At 51.5% G+C, this 18,169-nt stretch overlaps 1 protein-coding gene across 6 annotated transcripts; it reads left to right on the forward strand.

Moving 5' to 3' along the window:
* Positions 1–3,495: 3,495 nt before the first annotated feature.
* RTKN (rhotekin) lies at positions 3,496–18,079 on the forward strand. 6 transcript variants are annotated; one of them, XM_054593572.1, is made up of 13 exons: positions 3,635–3,751; positions 5,423–5,852; positions 11,352–11,551; positions 13,372–13,433; positions 13,530–13,583; positions 13,688–13,805; positions 14,026–14,235; positions 15,000–15,094; positions 15,196–15,302; positions 15,540–15,668; positions 16,348–16,516; positions 16,684–16,788; positions 17,378–18,079. In XM_054593572.1, exons 2-13 carry the CDS (start codon positions 5,781–5,783, stop codon positions 17,704–17,706), a joined length of 1,650 nt encoding a protein of 549 aa, XP_054449547.1. In that variant the 5' UTR covers positions 3,635–3,751; positions 5,423–5,780; the 3' UTR covers positions 17,707–18,079. The 6 variants fall into 6 exon arrangements, with proteins under 6 accessions (XP_054449545.1, XP_054449550.1, XP_054449547.1 ...); XM_054593573.1 differs by lacking the exon at positions 3,635–3,751 and adding an exon at positions 4,862–4,881; XM_054593571.1 differs by lacking the exon at positions 3,635–3,751 and adding an exon at positions 4,929–5,062.
* Positions 18,080–18,169: the final 90 nt, after the last annotated feature.

The following is an 18,169-nucleotide window of genomic DNA, read 5'->3' on the forward strand; positions in this document are numbered from 1 at the left end:
TAACCTTTGGGCCATCTTCCCAATCAGGAAGGTTAACACTGATACAACAGTGCTGTCCAATCCACAGACCCCATTCCAATTTCACCAACTTCCCAATGTTGACTTTTCTTTTCTAGCCCAGGATCCAAATCCAGGATCATGCATCACTTTTACTTACCACATCTCTTTGGTCTGCTTTAGTCCAGAACATTTCATCACTCTTTTCCTATCTTTTGTGATCTTGAGAGTCTTTAAAGAGTACAGGCCTGTAATTCTGTAGAATGTCCCTCAACTTGGATCCATGTATAGACTCATAAATTCTTGATAGAAGGGCTAAACACAAAAAAGATTATGGTGTGTTCTTCTCAGAATATGACATCAGGAGGCACAGGATGTCAGCCTACCCCACCATAGATGATACTAAACTTGGTCGCTTGGTGTCTGCCAGTTTTCTTCTCTGTGAAGTCACCATTTTCACCTTTGTAATTAAGGAGTATTTTCTGGGAAGATACTTTGAAACTAATGTTCTGTTCCTCCCCACACCTCCACCTACCAGGCTTAGTATTCATTGATGAATAGAGTGTAAATCAACACTACTTTAACAATTGCCTAATGGTATAATCTTTTTACTTCCATTATTTTATCTGCAAGTACAGGGTCCAGCAGAAGTAACTCTTGCTTGAGTGTGGTTGATAAGGTAATAATATGAGTGTAATAATTTATAGCTTTAATTTGAACATTTCATCTAAAATGTCATGTGGTGTGCTTGAATGAGATATTGTTACACAATTACATGCTTATGATTTTGTAATAAAAGGTTTTGCAATAAAAAGGGGTGTTATTTGTGCTAGACCCTGTATTGGTTGACATTCTATTGTAAAGAAGAGCTTTCTCTTCTTTCTATGTTCATTTACATATGTATTTATTGATATCAGTATGAATTCCTGTTTCTGTCATTGGGTTGTAATCCATTACTACCATTATTTATTTTAATGCTCAAATTTGTCCCAGATTTTGTCAGTGGGCATTTCTTTAAGATGGCTTCTATGTCCTTTTAATATGTCTCCATCATTTTTGAGCACTTTTTTACTTCCTTACACTAGAAAATGATTCAGGCTTATCTTGTACTTCCCTAGATTAGGGGTGGGAACCGAGGGAGGTCAGGCAGTTGGAATACGTAGCTGAGGTTACACAAAGTCCACACCAAATTCACACCATACGAACCTGCTGATGAGGATTTCCCTGCTGGGATAGCCACCCACTCCTTATGGGGTCCAGGTACAGCGATTATAGCTGAACTATCCCTGGGTCTTGTTTTTACTCATTCAAGAATCAAAGTCCAGTTGGATGGCTTAGGCCAAGTGCCTATCCCAGACGGTGAAGAGTGGGAGAGGGGCATAGATGCCAGAAAGAGGGAGAGCTTCAACTTACTAATATTGTCCACAGCAGGGGACTGTGCAGAAAGAGGAAGGTTATTTGAACATGGGGTGACCAATAACCCCTTCCCCCAATATCTGCTTCACAGTTGGAGAGACAGAGATACAGACATAAGTAAAAGAAAAAATTGGAAAGATTATGCACCAAACCAGTGGCATACTAGTAAATATTTAACAAAAGCTCTGGCGCAGGTTCCAGGGGTGAGCCCTTATTTATAGCATTCACCTATTTCTATTGTATAAATACTTCCACCATGGCCAATTTGATATATGACATCAAGACAGAGTTGGGAAGAGATGTGTAGTAGGTCACCATTACATAGTATTTCCACCATACAGTTACTATAGATATAAACAACTTCAAGAGGTATGGGAAAATGCAGTAAAATATTTAGAAGGTGATGAGTTTTGACTATTTGTAACTTTGCTTTAATAAAATTTATTTGTGAGTTTGTATAATTTAATTTTTAACTAAAGTTGTCTTTAACAACTGGAATGCACAATTCTGGAAAATTCAGCAGCTGTCTCTTATGAGCTAATGTGAAGCCCCAAATTGTTTTAGTGTTTTTTTCCGATGGTGGGAAAAGCATATTTTTATTGATTTATTTTTTAAGTTTTTATTTTTAAAAGGCAGGATTAGGCATGTTTAAAAATTCTATGTGTGTTTTTAAATATGAATTTCATTTTATTGTGTGTTCACCACCCAAAGTCAAGTCTCCTTCCATGGATCACCATGTATCCTCCCTTACACTGAGAAGATATAAACCCAGGATTTTTTGTCAACAATCTTGTTATGTTGTGGAGAGTGAAGCCAACACAGAGGAAAGAAGAGCCAGGTGGTGGGAAGAGACAGGATCCTTTTGACACTGAATGAGTGCCTGGGTCAAGCCACATCCAAAGCCTGACTGATCTGTTACGCCATTTTAGTTCCTTAAGCCAATGAGTTTTCCCTGTTGCTCAAGGAATTTTAAGTCAGATTCTCTAAAAGAGTATTGATTAATTTGCTACAGTAGAGCAAGGCTAACCTGCGCTCTCTAAAGCTAAAGACTGGTATTTCTCTGAGAAGGAGCCCCTCTCTCTCAAGCTCTCCCCAGTAAGTTCTCAAGTCCCCAGGAGACTCCTCACGTCTGGTCAGCAAGCTAATTCTCTGCCACTTCCTTCTAACTAGGCTCTCTGGGGATGAAGAGTGGCCCCCTCATTCTGCAGAATCAAAGAGCGGTAACACTGTCTCAGCCATCCAGTAAAACAGTTGGGAGATAGCCATGGTGGGCGCCACCATATCCTCACCTTCTTAAGGCACTTGAGGTCTGGGTCCAGAAAGCTGAGGTCGCTGGTGCCCCATCCAAGCTGCACCTGCTTTTTCTTCTTAGTGCCACTTATGGGAGCACTCGTGCCAGGCGCTATGCTACGCATTTTACGTTCATTCTTATATGTAATTCTCATAGCAACCTGAAGAGTAGAGATAATTACTGTATCTCCATTGAACAGATAAGAAAACAGAAGCTCAGAAAGTTCAATGACTGAGTCAGGGCGTCACAATTAGTAAGTGACAGAACAGGTTTCCAAGACTTGCCCTTGAATTGTGGCCGCTAGGGATGGAACTATAGACAGCGGGGCGGGGGGGGGGGGGGCGGGGGAGGGGACCGGACGAGAGAAAGGGTCACAGAAGACATATTTGGGACTGTAGGAAGTTGAAAGGGTCGCTTCAGAAGCTGCTTAGGGGTGAGATAGGGCGGGGTCCCAGGGTCCGGCTAGAGATGCTGTGTGCCCCGCAGCGACCCAGGCGGCAGTGGGATTTTCCGCCCGCCAGCAGTCTGGCGTGCCAGGTGCAGGCGGCTGGTGGGGCGGGGCTTCTCTGGGCCCGCCCCTTGCCCAGGTGTGGAGCCCGCGACCCCGGCCGGAAGGGAAAGAGCTCCCCAGCTGTGCTGGCCCGGGTTAGGGTTCCCTGAGAGGCAGGCTGTTGAGCCAGGCGTGCTCGGGAGGGTCTGAGAGGGCGCCTCGAGACTAGCCCCACCGAACGGGCCTTTGGCGGGGGTGGACGAGGGGGGGCGCCGCGCCCAGCCTGGCCCAGGTGCCGTCTCCGGGGGCGGAGTTTGGGAACCCGGCCTCGGGAGCTTCCCGGCCGGACCGGCGGGCGGGCGTCGAGGCACAGAAGCCGAGGAAATAAGGCAGAGCTGGGTGGCGCGGGGAGAGCACAGGGCGGGCAAACGCGCCAAACCGCCAGCATGTTCTCTCGAAACCACCGGAGTCGGGTCACCGTGGCCAGGGGCTCCGCCCTGGAGATGGAGTTCAAACGCGGCCGCTTCCGACTCAGCCTCTTCAGCGACCCACCCGAGGTGAGAGCCCCGCGTTCCTTCCCTTCGTCTACCCGGCTCCCTCAGGCCCCGCCGCTGCGCCCCCACCCGCGCGCACGCCGCGGGGCGGAGACGCCGCGGGCCGCGTCTGAACCGGTGGTGGTTGACTTTAAAAGTCAGGCGCGGACCCACAGTCTGCGCGTTGGTCGGACCCCAGACACTCCCCGGCCAGATGGGACGATTTGCCTCTGCCTGGACAAACTTCGGTTGGTCTCAATTTAAGGGGCCCCGGGCTCGATTCCCAAAATGGGTCTGGCGCCTCGCGGGCATCCCTGGGCGCAGGGCGGCGGGCGGCAAGGTGGGCCCCAGCAGCTCGGACCCTTGGCTTGGACGCCCGCTCCTCCCTCCGGCCGCCAGCCCCGGGTCGCAACCTGTCTCGACCGTCTGGGACAGCCTCCACCGTCTGTCTCGACTTTCAGGCCAGGTCGGTTCATTTTGCACAAGCCCTCCGCAATCACTCCTCTGAGCCGCTGAAAGGCTGGGAGGGTGTGTCTGGGCGGGGGTGGGGGAGTCCCTTTTAGTGATCTGAGGTTCTCACACCCAGACTTTCAGCCTCCTTTCCTGGGTCCTGAGAGGAATTCGGCCCTTAGTCTGACAGTTTTCTCCCGGGCCCAGCGCTCCCCACGGTGCCAAGGTCTGAATCCCACCTGTAACTCACTAGCGAGGTTTGGGAGGGGCTAAGCGGACGCGTAGCGACAGCTAGGAAGCTGTCCGAGGTCAGATCTCCTTCCCTGCTGGGCCTGGAAGGGTTAAGTGAGGGGGCCTTCCTCCAGTCACCCTCTTCCTCCGGGCCGGGATTCCAGGCCTGGCTTCTGCCCTCCACCACCACCCCCGCCCCCCGTCCCCTAGCCTGCCCAGAACAAAGGCCCATTCACACGCGTCCCGGTGTGGTGTCCCGGACCTTCTCTGACTCAGAAGCTAGTGAACTTGGTGGAGAGGGCCCTTGTCGGGTCCCCCAAAAGCAACCCCGCCCCAGGCCGGCGTGGGAGAGTGAGGGGCGAGGCCAGGAGGAGGGGCCTGGGAGCTGGGGCCGCCCCGGGACGAACCCGGCCTGCTGGGGCCAGCGCTGAGGAGCCGGGGCGGAGCCGCAGGGCCCAGCCGGCCGCCCTGGGGTGTGTGACTCCGTAAGCTTGGGGGTGGGGGGGGGCGGGGGGAGGCAAAGCTGCAGCTGGCTGGGAATCGGTGCTGGTTTCCTGTCTGGAAGGGAAGGGGCCTGCAGAGGGGAGCGGGGGCAGCAGCAGACAGGCACACCCCTGACTTCTCCCTCCCTCTTCTCCCTTCTGGAAAAGCGAGGTAACTGTGAGCCCAGGGTGGGGCGGGCTGGACAGGGCCCCCACGCTGGAAAAGGTGGCCCTGGGGGTTAGGCTGCATTTACACCTTTGTCACACTCCCTGGGCTCACTCTCCCAAGTCCTGGCCTCCATTCCTCTTCTTCCTCAAACTAAGCCAGAAACCCTCTCAGAAAGCTCCAGCCTGTTGACAAACTCCAGGACTCTGTAGAACCTACGTGAGGCGTCCCTTCCCTGCCCCCTTCCAGCTGTGCCTGCCCCTCAGGCCCTACAGGCACACAGAATCTCTGTCCACCCTGCCAGGGATGTGGGCGGAGGCTGGGGAGGGGCCAGAGTCGGAATGAAAGGGCCTTTTTCTTCCACAGCTGGGAGAACAGCTGCCACCAAAGCAAGACTGGACACTCTGTGCCCAGAGCCCCCTCTGCAGCTAACGTCCCCTCCTGGAACCCCTTATCCTCACCTCACTTTCTTTTCCTCTCATGCCTGGCTCCACCTACCAGGGCCCTGGAACATCGGTAGGCAAGGAAAGTTTGTCACAGCTGCCAGAGGGGTCTAACAGAAGTGCAGAGGGACAGGGGCAGCCTCTGCCCTCTGTCCAAGAGCTGCCCACCTCTTTCAAGACCAGGGGAGCAGTGGGAGGAGGAATTGTGGAGCAGTGTGGTGCCTGCCCACCCCTTCCCCCTGGAGGGGTTGACAAGGGAAGGGGCACTAGGGGGCACAGAGATGCAGGACAGATTGCACATCCTGGAGGACCTGAATATGCTCTACATTCGGCAGATGGCGCTCAGCCTGGAGGTAATGACCCCTGTCCCCCCACCCCCACCCCCAGTGCACCTCTTTGGCATGTATCCCAGCCCCAGTCTCTGCCCAGCCCAGCCCTGCTGGGGCTGAGGGGGGAGGGCAGGCCTGCTCAAAGTGGGGAGAGGAACAGGTGGTTCTGTATCCCCTCCGTTGGGTGCTGCGTGTGGATCAGTCAGAGTATATGTTGACAACAGGGTCTTCACACCTGCATCTGGAAGCCCTATGGGTGGGCGTGGATGTGTGTTCTGTGGCTGAAGGTCCATTTAGATATGGGAAGAAAAGAGGAGTTCAATATGAGAGAAGCTTGCAGGAAGGATGTGGCTCTTCCTAGAGAAGGGGAAGGGGCTCTGGGGCAGGATGTAAAGATTTTGCTGGTCCTGGAGATGACAAGGAATTGTTTACTCATTTATTTACTCTTAAACACATTTATTGAGTAGCTACTATATGCCAAGCTCCTTTTTAGATCATGGGATACCTTAGTGAACCAGACAGGAAAGGTCCATTCTACCAGAGAACAGACAATAAACATGCAAACACATAAATAATCTCACATAGTGAAATTATGATGTAAACGAGGGGATAACCATCATGAGTAGTAGGGAGGGCAGCATTAGATGTGGAGGTCAGGGAAGGCTTCTATGAGGAGATCTTTGGGCTGAGACCAGAAGGATATGAAGATATGTGAAGACTGGAGGAAGAGCTTTCCAGATAGAGGGCATAGCAAGCACAAAAGCCCTTAAAGGGGGATGAGTTTCAGTTCACTGTGGCTGGAAATAGTTGGGGTCAAGCTCATGGGCAGGGACCAAATTATGCAGGGTCTTGAAGGCCATGACAAGATGCTTAGATTTTACTCTTGCTGTATGTTGGCCCATGGCAGGGTTTTACACAGGAGAATGACTCATCTAATGTTTTAAAATGATGGCTGCTGAGAATAGGCTAGGTCAGGGTGGGGGTGGGAGAGAGGAAGGTTGGAAGCCGGGTAGCAGGAGCCAACCAGAAAGAAGGTTGTTACAGCCCTGGGGGAGTGAACCTGGTGGTGTGGATGAAAGTGTTCACGGTGGAGATAAGAGGGGGTGGATTTCAAATGTTGGGGGTAGATCTGACAGGGCTTGCTGATGGATTGGATGTGAGGGGTGAGGCAAAGGGAGGACTCCGGGATGATTCCCAGGTGTGTGGCTAAGCAACTGGGCAGTGTGGCAATTGATTGAGATGGGGAAGATGGAGGAAGCTGTGGAAATGAGCGCCTGGACTTGGCAAGGGTTTTCTGCTGAGGGAAGTCAGAGGCAGGACTACAAAGAGTCTAGATCAAGAATAGCAATTTATTTCATTTGTCGCCTCTTGGCCCCCACCCCAACTCCCTGGATCAGAGAGACATTACTAGTCAATCATCACTTATTATCAGCAAGCTTAGACATGGCCTCCAAATCTTTCTCAGCACAACCATGGCATAAATTGCGCAGGTTGTTTCCTTCACAAGGGCGCCAGGCGGAGTCAGGAGTCAGGAGTCCTGACCTGCTTTTGGGCTGCATCAGGAGGGGGCACCTTTATCTAATTTGTTTGCCTAGAGAGGCTCACCTTTTTCTAGTGTGCAGAAAGGTGCCCAGTGAGCCTTTTGGGATTCTGACACTACTTAATGTCCTGTGTTGGCACGTAACAACCTATTTCCATCCCTTGTCCTCTGCACTATCCATGTTACCAGTTACATGTGGCTATTTAAATTTATGATTTAATTAAAATGAAATTAAATAAAAAATTTAGTTCCTTAATTGTTCTAGCCACATTTCAAGTACCAGATGACTATTGAATATTTCCATCATTGCAGGAAATTTTATTTCTCAGAGCTGGTCTAGGTATTAAAATGTTTAAATTCTGCATCCCCTCTCCCCCAACCATGTAATTTTTCTTCATGGCAGATCTGCCCATGTTCTGGACCGAGGAGGGGGCTTAGATCTCTCTTCTGTCACGTCTTCTTCAGTCATGGGCTGAGGGTGCTGTGTTGTTTCTCCATGAAGCTCAGCAGTCCCCTCTTCTGCCCATTGATATTTAGGAGTTGGCAAGGGAGGTAGTCATGGGAGAGTAAATCTAAGATTTTCTGGAGGAGGCAATTTAAGCTGCAAGTAAAAGGGAGGTGGGAGTAAGAAAAAGCTTGTCTTTAAATATGTCCTGGGTCCAGGTAGAGGTTAGACTTTTCCACTTAATCCCCAAACAATACTATGAAGGATGTGGAATACTCCCCCACTTTACAAACTGAGGGCATAGAGAGAGGTTAAGTTCTCATAGCTAGTCAAGTGCCTAAGTGAAGATTTGAGAACTTAGCCCTGGTGGATATTTTGAAGGGAAGAGAAAGTGAAGCAGAGCAGGAAGTCAGGGACAGAAGAGAGGGGGAGGGACAGGAAAGGATGTCCCTGGAGGGCCACATTTGTGTGTTTGGGTTTCTGCCCATTACTCATCCTTCTTCAGCCTGTTGGGTCCTGACCCAGGTCCAGCTGACATCCAACTCTGGGCTCTTTCTCTAGAGAGTCTGGTGAAAATGCTGCCTCTTTGGGGAGAGGGGGTGTGTGGGTGGGGAGGGGGTGACAAGACCCTGTCTCTGCAGTAGGTGGGGAGATGGGCAAAAAGCACAGGGATCTAGAAACTACACCAGGATTCCTGAGATGCTCTGCCTGAAGGACTGGGAGACAGGATTTCTAGGCCGTGGGAGAGAACGGTTTTAGAATCAGAGGGCGGCAGGAAGGGTGCCTGGTCCTTAAATCAGGCTCATCTAGGCTGGGCCCAGCGACTTCTGCAGGCTATTGCTCCAGTTTGTACACTATCCTCCTCCCCAATGCTCTGGGGAAAGGGGGTCACCTTGGAGGGCAACCGCACAGGGCAGGGACCTCCCTCCCAGCCTCCTGCAGCTCCAGCTCCTGCTATGTCCCTGAAGTCCTTTCCAGGACAACAGGGTGCTCCCAAAGGTGGTACCATAGCACTGGGACTGGTCTCCTCTGTGATCCCGCCAACGAGAGCCCAGGAGCTCAGAGCCTAGTGTGATCAGGCTCACAGTTGGACCGCCTGCGTCCTGGAACCCTTCGGCAGCTCTCGCGGCAGTTGGGAGCTGATGTCACCGGTGCCCTGAGCGCCGCGGGCTGGGCGAGGCAGCTGAGCGGGCACCCAGACAGTACATCTACCCGGACCAGCGCACTGGGGGCGCTGCGGCGAGGCACGCGCGCAATGGCCAGGGCTAGGGAAGGATCCGTGAGTGCTGGGGCCGGGATGGAGAGGCCAGTCAGGAGGGGCCTTGAGGATGCCTGTTTTCCCCCTTCCCCGCCCCAGCTTTGTGGAAGAAGCTGGATGCAGAATGGGATGGAGGTTGGCAAGCAGGGAAGATTAGTAGAGGTGGGACCCTGGTGCAGACAGACCCAGAGCAGCTGGGAGGAATCTGTGTAGTCTGGGAGGGCTTCCTGGTGGAGGAGACTTTGGGACCAGATTGTTTTTTGTCTGAACGGTCAGGGAGGGAAATAGATGGATAGTACTGAAGTAAGGAGTGATGAGACTCTCACCTTGCTCAGTGGACTAGGAAATAGTGAAGGGAGAATCTGCAGGGAGGCTCAACAAGCCTTTTGGAAGCAGGAATTTAGAAAATTCAGGTCTTACAGACTTGAAGACTGGAGCCACCAGGGACAGAAGCAAGGGCACAGGGTGTTGAAGAGACCTGGTATGGGAGAAGGCAGGTTTTGGGTGGTCATTTTCACACCCATCTCCAACCTGATGCCTCCTGAACTGATCTATACATTGTACTGGGGTTAGTCTTCTACCTTCTCTCTGAAGCCTTCCCCATCACTCAGCCAGAAGCAAACAGGGTATATTTTCTGAGAGCATGTTTATGCCATGACATAGCACTTATGGAGCAGCCATTAATGTCTGCATCTCTCACCTCCTAGCTGCATTTTAAATGGAGCCTTGGACCGTGCAGGGATGTTCCAGTGCTGGTTGGGCAAATGCTACTGCTGCCGAAGTAGCATGATTAAAATGGGCATCTTCACCGTTCATGGATACCATGTGCTGAGCACTATGCTAGTGCTTTACTTTCTGTCTCACTGAATTCTTACAACCCTATAATGTGGGGACTATTTCCATCCTTATTTTATAGATGGGGAAACTAAGTCTCAGAGAGGTTGAGTAAACTGCCCGGTGCTTTTCCCGTAAGTTTCTTCCCAGCTTCTCAAGATTGGCAGAACTGTGATTCAAACCCACATTTGTCTTATTGTCAAATTAGTGTTCTCCTCCTCTGTCCTGTGCCAAGACCTCCAGGGCTCCTTTCTGAGCATAGAAGGTTCCTGAGAATCCTGGTACTTCTCCCAGTACCCCCACTGTGGCCCTGTGCGGGGCCTGCTCAGATCCTCACTCCTGACCTCCTGCTTCACCTGCCTTCCCATCTCTATTCCTTGCCTCTGTCCTTGCAAGTGTGACATAGGGCCCAGTACCTTTTTTCTTTAACTGAGAGTATTAATTTTTTTAAAATTATTTTTAGAGAGAGGGGGAGAAACATCAATGCGTGGTTGCTTCTCATGCATCCCCCACCCCACTCCTGCCGGGACCTGGCCTGCAACCCAGGCATGTGCCCTGACTGGGAATCAAACCAGTGACCCTTTGGTTCGCAGGCCAGTGCTTAATCCAGTGAGCCACACCAGCCATGGCTGAGAGTATTAACTTTTAAAAAAGGCAACACAATTTCCAATAGTACCATAGTAAAAGCGGTACATATAAATAAGGTATCATATCTGTTTTCCATTCCTGGCTCACAGCCCTGCAACCACTACTATTTTAGGCATATCTATATCTATGGATGTGCATGTATATATGTGGTGCACAGATGGTAGCATGCTATAATACTGTTCTACTTTTCTCACTTCATATATTTTGAAGATGGTTTCATAGCTGCACACTCTTAATGTCCCATTTTTTGTCAATTACAGTTGACATTCAATGTTATTGTATTAGTTTCAGGTGTACAGCATAGAGACAAGACATTTATATAATTTATGAAGTTATTGCCCCCTGCCCCAATAAGTCCATTATGCTGTTACTTATTTAACAAGTACCCTGTTGAAGGACTTTTAATCTGGGTGTTTTAAAACAACGCTGCAATGAATATAGCTTTGCCTACATGTGTAACTATATCTGTAGGATAAACTCCTATATATTGGATAGCTGGATCAAAGGGTATGTGAATTTGTAGTTTTCATAGATTTTTTTTTCCAAATTGCTCTCAAAAGATGCTGAAGGAATGTATACTACCCCCATCAAATGCATGAGGGCATCTGTATTTTTACAAAGCTACTCTGATTATTCTCGGGCAGCTGAGGTTGAAACTCTACCCCTGCCCTTGAGGTACCTCAAACACAAGTTTCTTGTCAGTTTTTCTTGGGCCACACCCCACTCGGGAACTGGAGGGTGATTCTGCCTGTTCCCTGACTGACATGTCCTTCTCATCCTTCTCCCTACTCTGGCTAGGACACAGAGTTGCAGAGAAAACTAGACCATGAGATCCGGATGAGGGAAGGTGCCTGCAAGCTGCTGGCAGCCTGTTCCCAGCGGGAGCAGGCTCTGGAGGCCACCAAGAGCCTGCTGGTGTGCAACAGCCGCATCCTCAGCTACATGGGCGAGCTGCAGCGGCGCAAGGAGGCGCAGGTGTTGGGGAAGACAGGCCGGCGGTGAGCAAGGGGAGGCAAGGCCTTCTGGGGGTTAGTGGTACAGTGTGTGTGTATGCAGTGTGTGGATTATTACCCTAAAGCTGACCTTCTCACATTGGGCCTGGAAGACACCTTCATGTTTTGCCACCATAGTGTGCTACGCAGAGGTGCTCTAGTGAGGAGCTAGGGCTAGATTCAGGAAAGCCAGGATTTTGGGTGAAAGGCTGGCAGTTCGCGCGATAGTAACGCAGAAACACTAATTTGCTAATCCCTGACTGTGATCTGACAAAGTTGTCGGGCTGGCTTCTAGAAACCCAATTTTCTCAAAGTCAGTTCATCAAATGACCAATTTGCTGAATGGCCAATTTGCCAGAAACTGACAATACTTTATTGTACCTGGGGTTCACCATCAGAGGCAGATATTGGGAAAAGAAATAATAATAAATCATTTAAGGGAAAGCCTATCCCTTCATACAAATTAGATTATGCAATCCAAAAGGTTAAGCTTCTTTCTGAATATGAAACACAAGCTATACTAACATTAGACTCTGCTGATCTGACAAATCTGCAGTGAAATGGTTGAGGTGATGCTCTGGTAAAACTGAAATATGGAGAACATTCCTGGCAAATTGATCATTCTAAGAACTGGACATTTTTGGTAAATTGGTTATTTGTAGGATTGACTTGTGGCAAAGTAATTTACTTGACCCCACAGGCTGAGTGGGAGAAGGCCCCAGCTCAGCCATGAAGGCTGAGACAAGAAGAGGTTGCCAGGAGCCCTCCAGAGCTCACGCATGAAGCCACAGGGAAGGCAGAAAACCCATTCCATGCCTGTCCCATAGAGCTAAGGGAAGGGCAGGCAGGCAGGGGAACAGCTTCTACTGGGAGTTTGATGTCTCCTGAGAGGCAGCCATCAGCAGTCTCTGCCCTGTCCACAGGGCCTAGACAGCATGACCTGAGGTGCACGCCAAGTCTTTGACAGCTAACCACACTGACAGCGTCACATCATTTAGCTTAAGGCCCGACTAAGTTGCTGATTACATCACTGGCATTATGAATTAGTACAGGCAAACTGTCTGTTGTCACCTTAGGAAGTGACACACTAAATGAATCCTGATGGTGGGCGGGAAGGTGAGGCTGGGTGGGGAAGTGAGGAAGGCCAGCTGTCTGGGGCCTTGCAGTGGGGCCCTGGGGAACTTGCAGCACTGGGAAGGTACAGCCTATCTAACCAGGGCGGGTAAAGGAGAAATCAAAGCTGAGGAGGAGGAGAATGGTTTGTGAAAAATGAAACACAAATGTTCCCTACTTGGGTTTTTTCCTTTCACTAAAAACTGATCCACTTGATTTTCTGGCTGACCCAGTACCCTCCTATATCTAAGAAGTGGTAATATGGTGGAGATGACCAGCATCCCTTATTGTAAAGTAAAAAGAAAAGAAAAGAAAAGAAAAGAAAAGAAAAGAAAAGAAAAAACCTGTAAACTCCTTCGGGCCTGCGGTTTAGTGGAGGAGAGCCCTTGAAAGAGAATCTCTCTCTGCGGGCCCCTGTCCACTCAAGACCCACTGGTTCCTGGCAGGGGTCTGGGGTGGTGGTGAGGGAGGGTGCTTGGAGGGGGGGGGTGGAGTCCAGAGCTTGTATTGAGTGTGAGCTGCCATGCCTCTAGTGTCTCTAGCAACCCCCTGGGTTTAGTTGATGACTCAAACAGTCCCTCAACCCTGCAATGTCAGCCTGGCGGGGGTTGCCTGGGCTAGGGGTGGGGTGGGTGGTCCTAGAGCCCTTGGAAACCAGAACCAGGGGGAATAGTGTTTGGTGGCCATGCCACGACATTGTGATTTACCCACAGGCCTTCTGACAGTGGGCTGTCTGCTGAGCGCTCCCCCTGCCGAGGCCGGGTCTGCATCTCTGGTAAGAAGCACAGCCACCCCAGCCCCTGGGCTCCTTGCTCAACCACAGGATCTCCTGCCCCATCTCAACATTTATTCCTAACCCTCTGCCCCTTAGACCTCCGGATTCCACTCATGTGGAAGGACACAGAATATTTCAAGAACAAAGGCGGTGAGTCCCACACACACTGGAATATATTCAGGGGAGTGACCCTGATGTTGAAAGCTCCGGCGGGTAACTTTTTTCCTTAGCTGTTTTGCCCTCTTTGCCCCCAGACCTGCACCGCTGGGCTGTGTTCCTGCTGCTGCAGCTAGGGGAAGACATTCAGGACACAGAAATGATCCTGGTGGACAGGACCCTCACGGACATCTCCTTTCAGAGCAGCGTGCTCTTGTGAGTACCCCATCCGTGTGGCTCTCTCCTCTTTCTACTCTGCCCCAGTGTTCTGATGAGGTAGCTACAGGGAAGGGGAGGAGAGGGAGGAAGGCAGATGGGCCTTCCCTGGGGAGCTGTCCTGAACTTGTACCACCCCATCCTTCCCCCACCCCCATCCCTCATGCCTCCCTGGACTTCCCCTGGACCATCCTCCTCTCTTCTTCCCACACTCCTATAGCACTGAGGCAGGGCCAGACTTTGAACTTCGACTGGAGCTGTATGGGGCCTGCGTGGAAGAGGAGGGGGCCCTGGCTGGTGCCCCAAAGAGGCTTGCCACCAAACTCAGCAGCTCCCTGGGCCGGTCCTCTGGAAGGCGTGTCAGGGCATCACTGGAGAGTGCTGGGGGTTCAGGCAGCAGTCCCATCCTGCTCCCCACCCCGGCTGTAGGGTAAGGCCCTGCATTCATTCCCCCATTGCCCTCAAATGTCTATCCTGGCCAGGGGTGACCTCTGAGCAGTGGAGAGCTTGCAGAACCTACTTTGTACTGCTCCCAGGACGTACAGGCAGACATGTGTGAGCAGTGGCCACATGGCTGGGATGCACTCAGAGTTGGGCCCAAGCCAAATGAGATAACCAGTAGGAAGGCAGGAAGTCCTAGGCTCTGGGGTCTTCACTTTTTTGCAGCAGCAAATGCATCTTACATGGGTAGAACAGAGCACCCTGGTTGGAGGAGGGTAACCTGGGCTCTGTGGCGGTGCCTACAGGAGTCTGGAAGCACCCTGTGGAACCACTGGGACTCTGAGGACAGTTTGAGAACAACTAGGGTAATGAACAGAATGCTGATTTTGGAGACAGATATGGGTTCAAATTCTAGCTCCACCATCTACCTATCAAGATATAAATTACGGGCAAATTTCTTAACCTCTCTATGCCTCAAGCTACCTCATCTACTAACTAAAGAATGCCACTGACCTCCCAGGGCTGTGATGGGAATATAGTAAGATAACATATATAAAAAGCACAGAACCTGGCACATAGCAGGAGCTCACTAAATATTTGTCCCCATCTCCTATGGGGGAGGCAAGCTAGTTTCCCTTGTGGCTGCCTAATGATGGGGCAGACCTGCTCAGCACTATATATAGCTCCTGCCATCTAACACGGCCCTCACATGCTCCTCGCTTGCTGAGGCCCACTCCTTGGTATGTCCTGCAGTGGTCCTCGTTACCACCTCTTGGCTCATACCACGCTCACCCTGGCAGCAGTGCAAGATGGGTTCCGCACACATGACCTCACCCTCGCCAGCCATGGTGAGTATGTGTGCGTGGGTGACGCTGGATGGTGAAAAGAGGGGCTGTTGGATGGTCCCCTTCTCATTCTTCACCCTCACCCTGCACTTCCTCTCCCCCAGAGGAGAACCCTGCTTGGCTGCCCCTTTATGGTAGTGTGTGTTGCCGCCTGGTGGCCCAGCCTCTCTGCATGACTCAGCCTACTGCAAGTGGTTCCCTTAGGGTGCAGGTGAGCACCCCTGAGGAGTGGAAGGGAACAGGGAGAAGGCAAAGGAGAGCTGGGTCACCTGGGAATCTTAAGAACTACTAAAAAATCAAGACATGGGTGGGAGGAGAGGTATGGCAAGACAAGAGGAGGTTCAGAACGGGGGGTGGGGGCAGGAAGAAGCAGATTCTTGTTGGAGGGCTGGGAAAAAGCGTGTTGGGAGGTGTGACTCCCCCAGGAAACCTTGAGTCATCTATGCAGCAAGCTGGAGAGCGGCAGGACTGGGCACGAGTGCATGGGGTCCTGAAGGGCACAAGCCTCTTCTGCTACCGGCAATCTGAAGATGCAGATACTGGAGAAGAGCCGCTGTTTACTATCACATTCAACAAGGTGATGGGTCCGCTGGCGGGCAAGCCACCAGGTGCTAGGGCCTGGAGCCTCTCTGTCAGGCCCTAGGAGGGTGGGTACAGACTTTAGAGAGATCAAAGCCTCCTGCTCCTCATAGCACCACACCCAACTCCAGGTCTGGGAATGATGACCGTGTTCTCCGTGACCAGCATCCCTGGAAAAGAGTTGTCCCCTCCTCTTCCCAACCCCAGTCCCTGCCTATTTTCAGAGAGATTCTATAGCCAGCTTAGGATTTTTCATCCACCTTCCATCTTCCCTCTCAGATTCTAATTTGCATCTATTCTACTCTTTCTGGGTTTCCTCTCCCAACTCAAGTCCAATGACCCCTCTGTTCCCTAGCCCTTTTGCTGACTTTACTGCAGACTAATGGAAGTAGTGAGGGACATTAGGCCTCAGCATTCCTGCCAGCCTCTGTATCTTCCCCAGCCCACCCTCTTTCCCTGTCTCAATCTGCTGCTTTTTCCTGACTGAAGATCACCTGTCTCATCCTCAGTCCTTCCCTGCCATTCCTTCCCACTCTGTCTAGTAGGAGACAAATGAGGTTTGGTAAAAGCCCCAAAAGCTCCTCTTTCTAAGGCAGGGATGATCAAACCCACGTGAAGTCAATGCTGACTTCTGTACCCAACGTGAAGTTGGAAGCAGACCCTTTTTTCTCTTGCAGGAGACTCGGGTCCAGGCAGGGGAGCTGGACCAGGCCACAGGCCGGCCCTTCACCCTGATCATCAGTAACCAGTATGGGGAGGACAAGGTGACACACATCCTTCAGACAGAGAGTCGGGGAGCCCTGCAGAGCTGGATGGAGGCTTTGTGGCAGCTTTTCTTTGACATGAGTAAGAGGAGGGGCCTGGATTGAACCTTTGGGAGGAATTGGGGTTTGTTACTTTTTACTGTAGGCCTCTGTTTCAAGAATGTGTGGAAGGAAAAGTAGCAGTGGCAAGGGTAGCCTGGCCCTTTCAGTCCTCCCCCTCTCCATCCCCAATCACTGCTTACCCTTCAGGCCAGTGGAAGCAGTGCTGTGATGAAATCATGAAGATTGAAACCCCCGCTCCCCGGAAAGCGCCCCCGGTACTGGCCAAGCAGGGGTCCTTGTACCATGAGATGGGTGAGTGAGTACTCCGGGAACTTGATGGGAGGTGGGACTGGAGGCTTTAAGGGAACTCAGATAATGGAAACAGACCAAAGGTACACTTTGGACCTAAGGCACGCTCTGGGGACTCGAGTCCCACCCAATCCTGCTGAGTTCCTTTCTCTCCTCCAACTCTTCATAGAACCACTTCTACCAAAGTTCAAAACAAAACCCCAAAGAACAAGATTCATTTCATGGATTTCTTTCCTAATTTCTTCTTTTTTGTTTCCCTTTCTGCCTGTGGATTCCTGTCTTTTCCTCTGACCTTCACTTGCTTGGCACTGCTTTCATTTTCCTCCTCTTTCTTGATTTCTTCACCCACCTCTGCCTACCCCCCTCCTCCCCAATCCTGTCCACCCTGCACCCTGTATCCCATAGTCTTATCAGAGCCTGTGGCTCCAGGGGGCCCAGGTGAGGGGCTGCTACTACAGGATAACGAAATCTCAGCCGAGATCCGGGCTTTGCTTTCCTCCTATTACAGTGACAGGTGATGGTCAGGGCTGGATAGGCCTGGGGCCTCAGCTCTGACTAGCCGCCTCCCCTCAACCCCTTCCTGGTGCCACAGCTATTGAGCCTCTGGATGACATCGCAGCGGTGACAGACATTCTGGCCCAGCGAGAGGGCGTGAGGCTGGAGACGCCCCCACCCTGGCTAGCCATGTTTACAGACCAGCCTGCCCTGCCTAGTCCCTGCTTGCCTGCCTCAGTGGCCCCAGCCAGGACCCACCCCCTACCCTGGGGACGTCCCCGAACATTCTCCCTGGATGCTGCCCCCCCAGACCATTCCCCTGGGGCTTCCCGCTTGGTTGCTCCTCTTCCCCCGCATCGATCCCCACGATCCAGAGGCCTCTGCAGCAAAGGCCCACCCCGCACTTGGCTCCAGTCACCAGTGTGAGAAAGTTGCTGCAATGGGATCTGGCCAGAAGAGGATGACCTGTGCGCAGCTGGGCCCTCGATCCGGCGCTGTCCGTAGCAGGTTGGCCAGCTTGGCTTCCCCATCCTCAGCTGGACTGGGGGTAGGTTGGGAATGGGGAGCAGAAGCCCCTCTTAAACTATGGTTGCCATGGTGCTGAGGGACTCATTCCCAGGGCTGGCTGGGACCCCTAAACCCTTCCTGGGAGAAACTGGAACCAACCCTGCCCTACCTCCTGAACTAACCAGCTTTGAGGATGGCACTGAAGCACGCTGGGAGGGAACACAACTCCCTTGTGACTCCCACATCAACCATTAAAATTATTTAACAGCAGGCTTTACCTAGTTCTTGACGATGGATTACCTTGTCTGCTTGGTCTGGACCTGTCCTTTCCGCTCTTCCTGGAGCTTAGTTCACTGGTTGTGAAGGATGACTCTGATACTGA

Source organism: Pteronotus mesoamericanus, unplaced genomic scaffold (assembly GCF_021234165.1).
Source record: "Pteronotus mesoamericanus isolate MK-2021 breed Mesoamerican mustached bat unplaced genomic scaffold, CSHL_Meso_final scaffold_45, whole genome shotgun sequence".
NCBI lineage: Eukaryota > Metazoa > Chordata > Mammalia > Chiroptera > Mormoopidae > Pteronotus > Pteronotus mesoamericanus.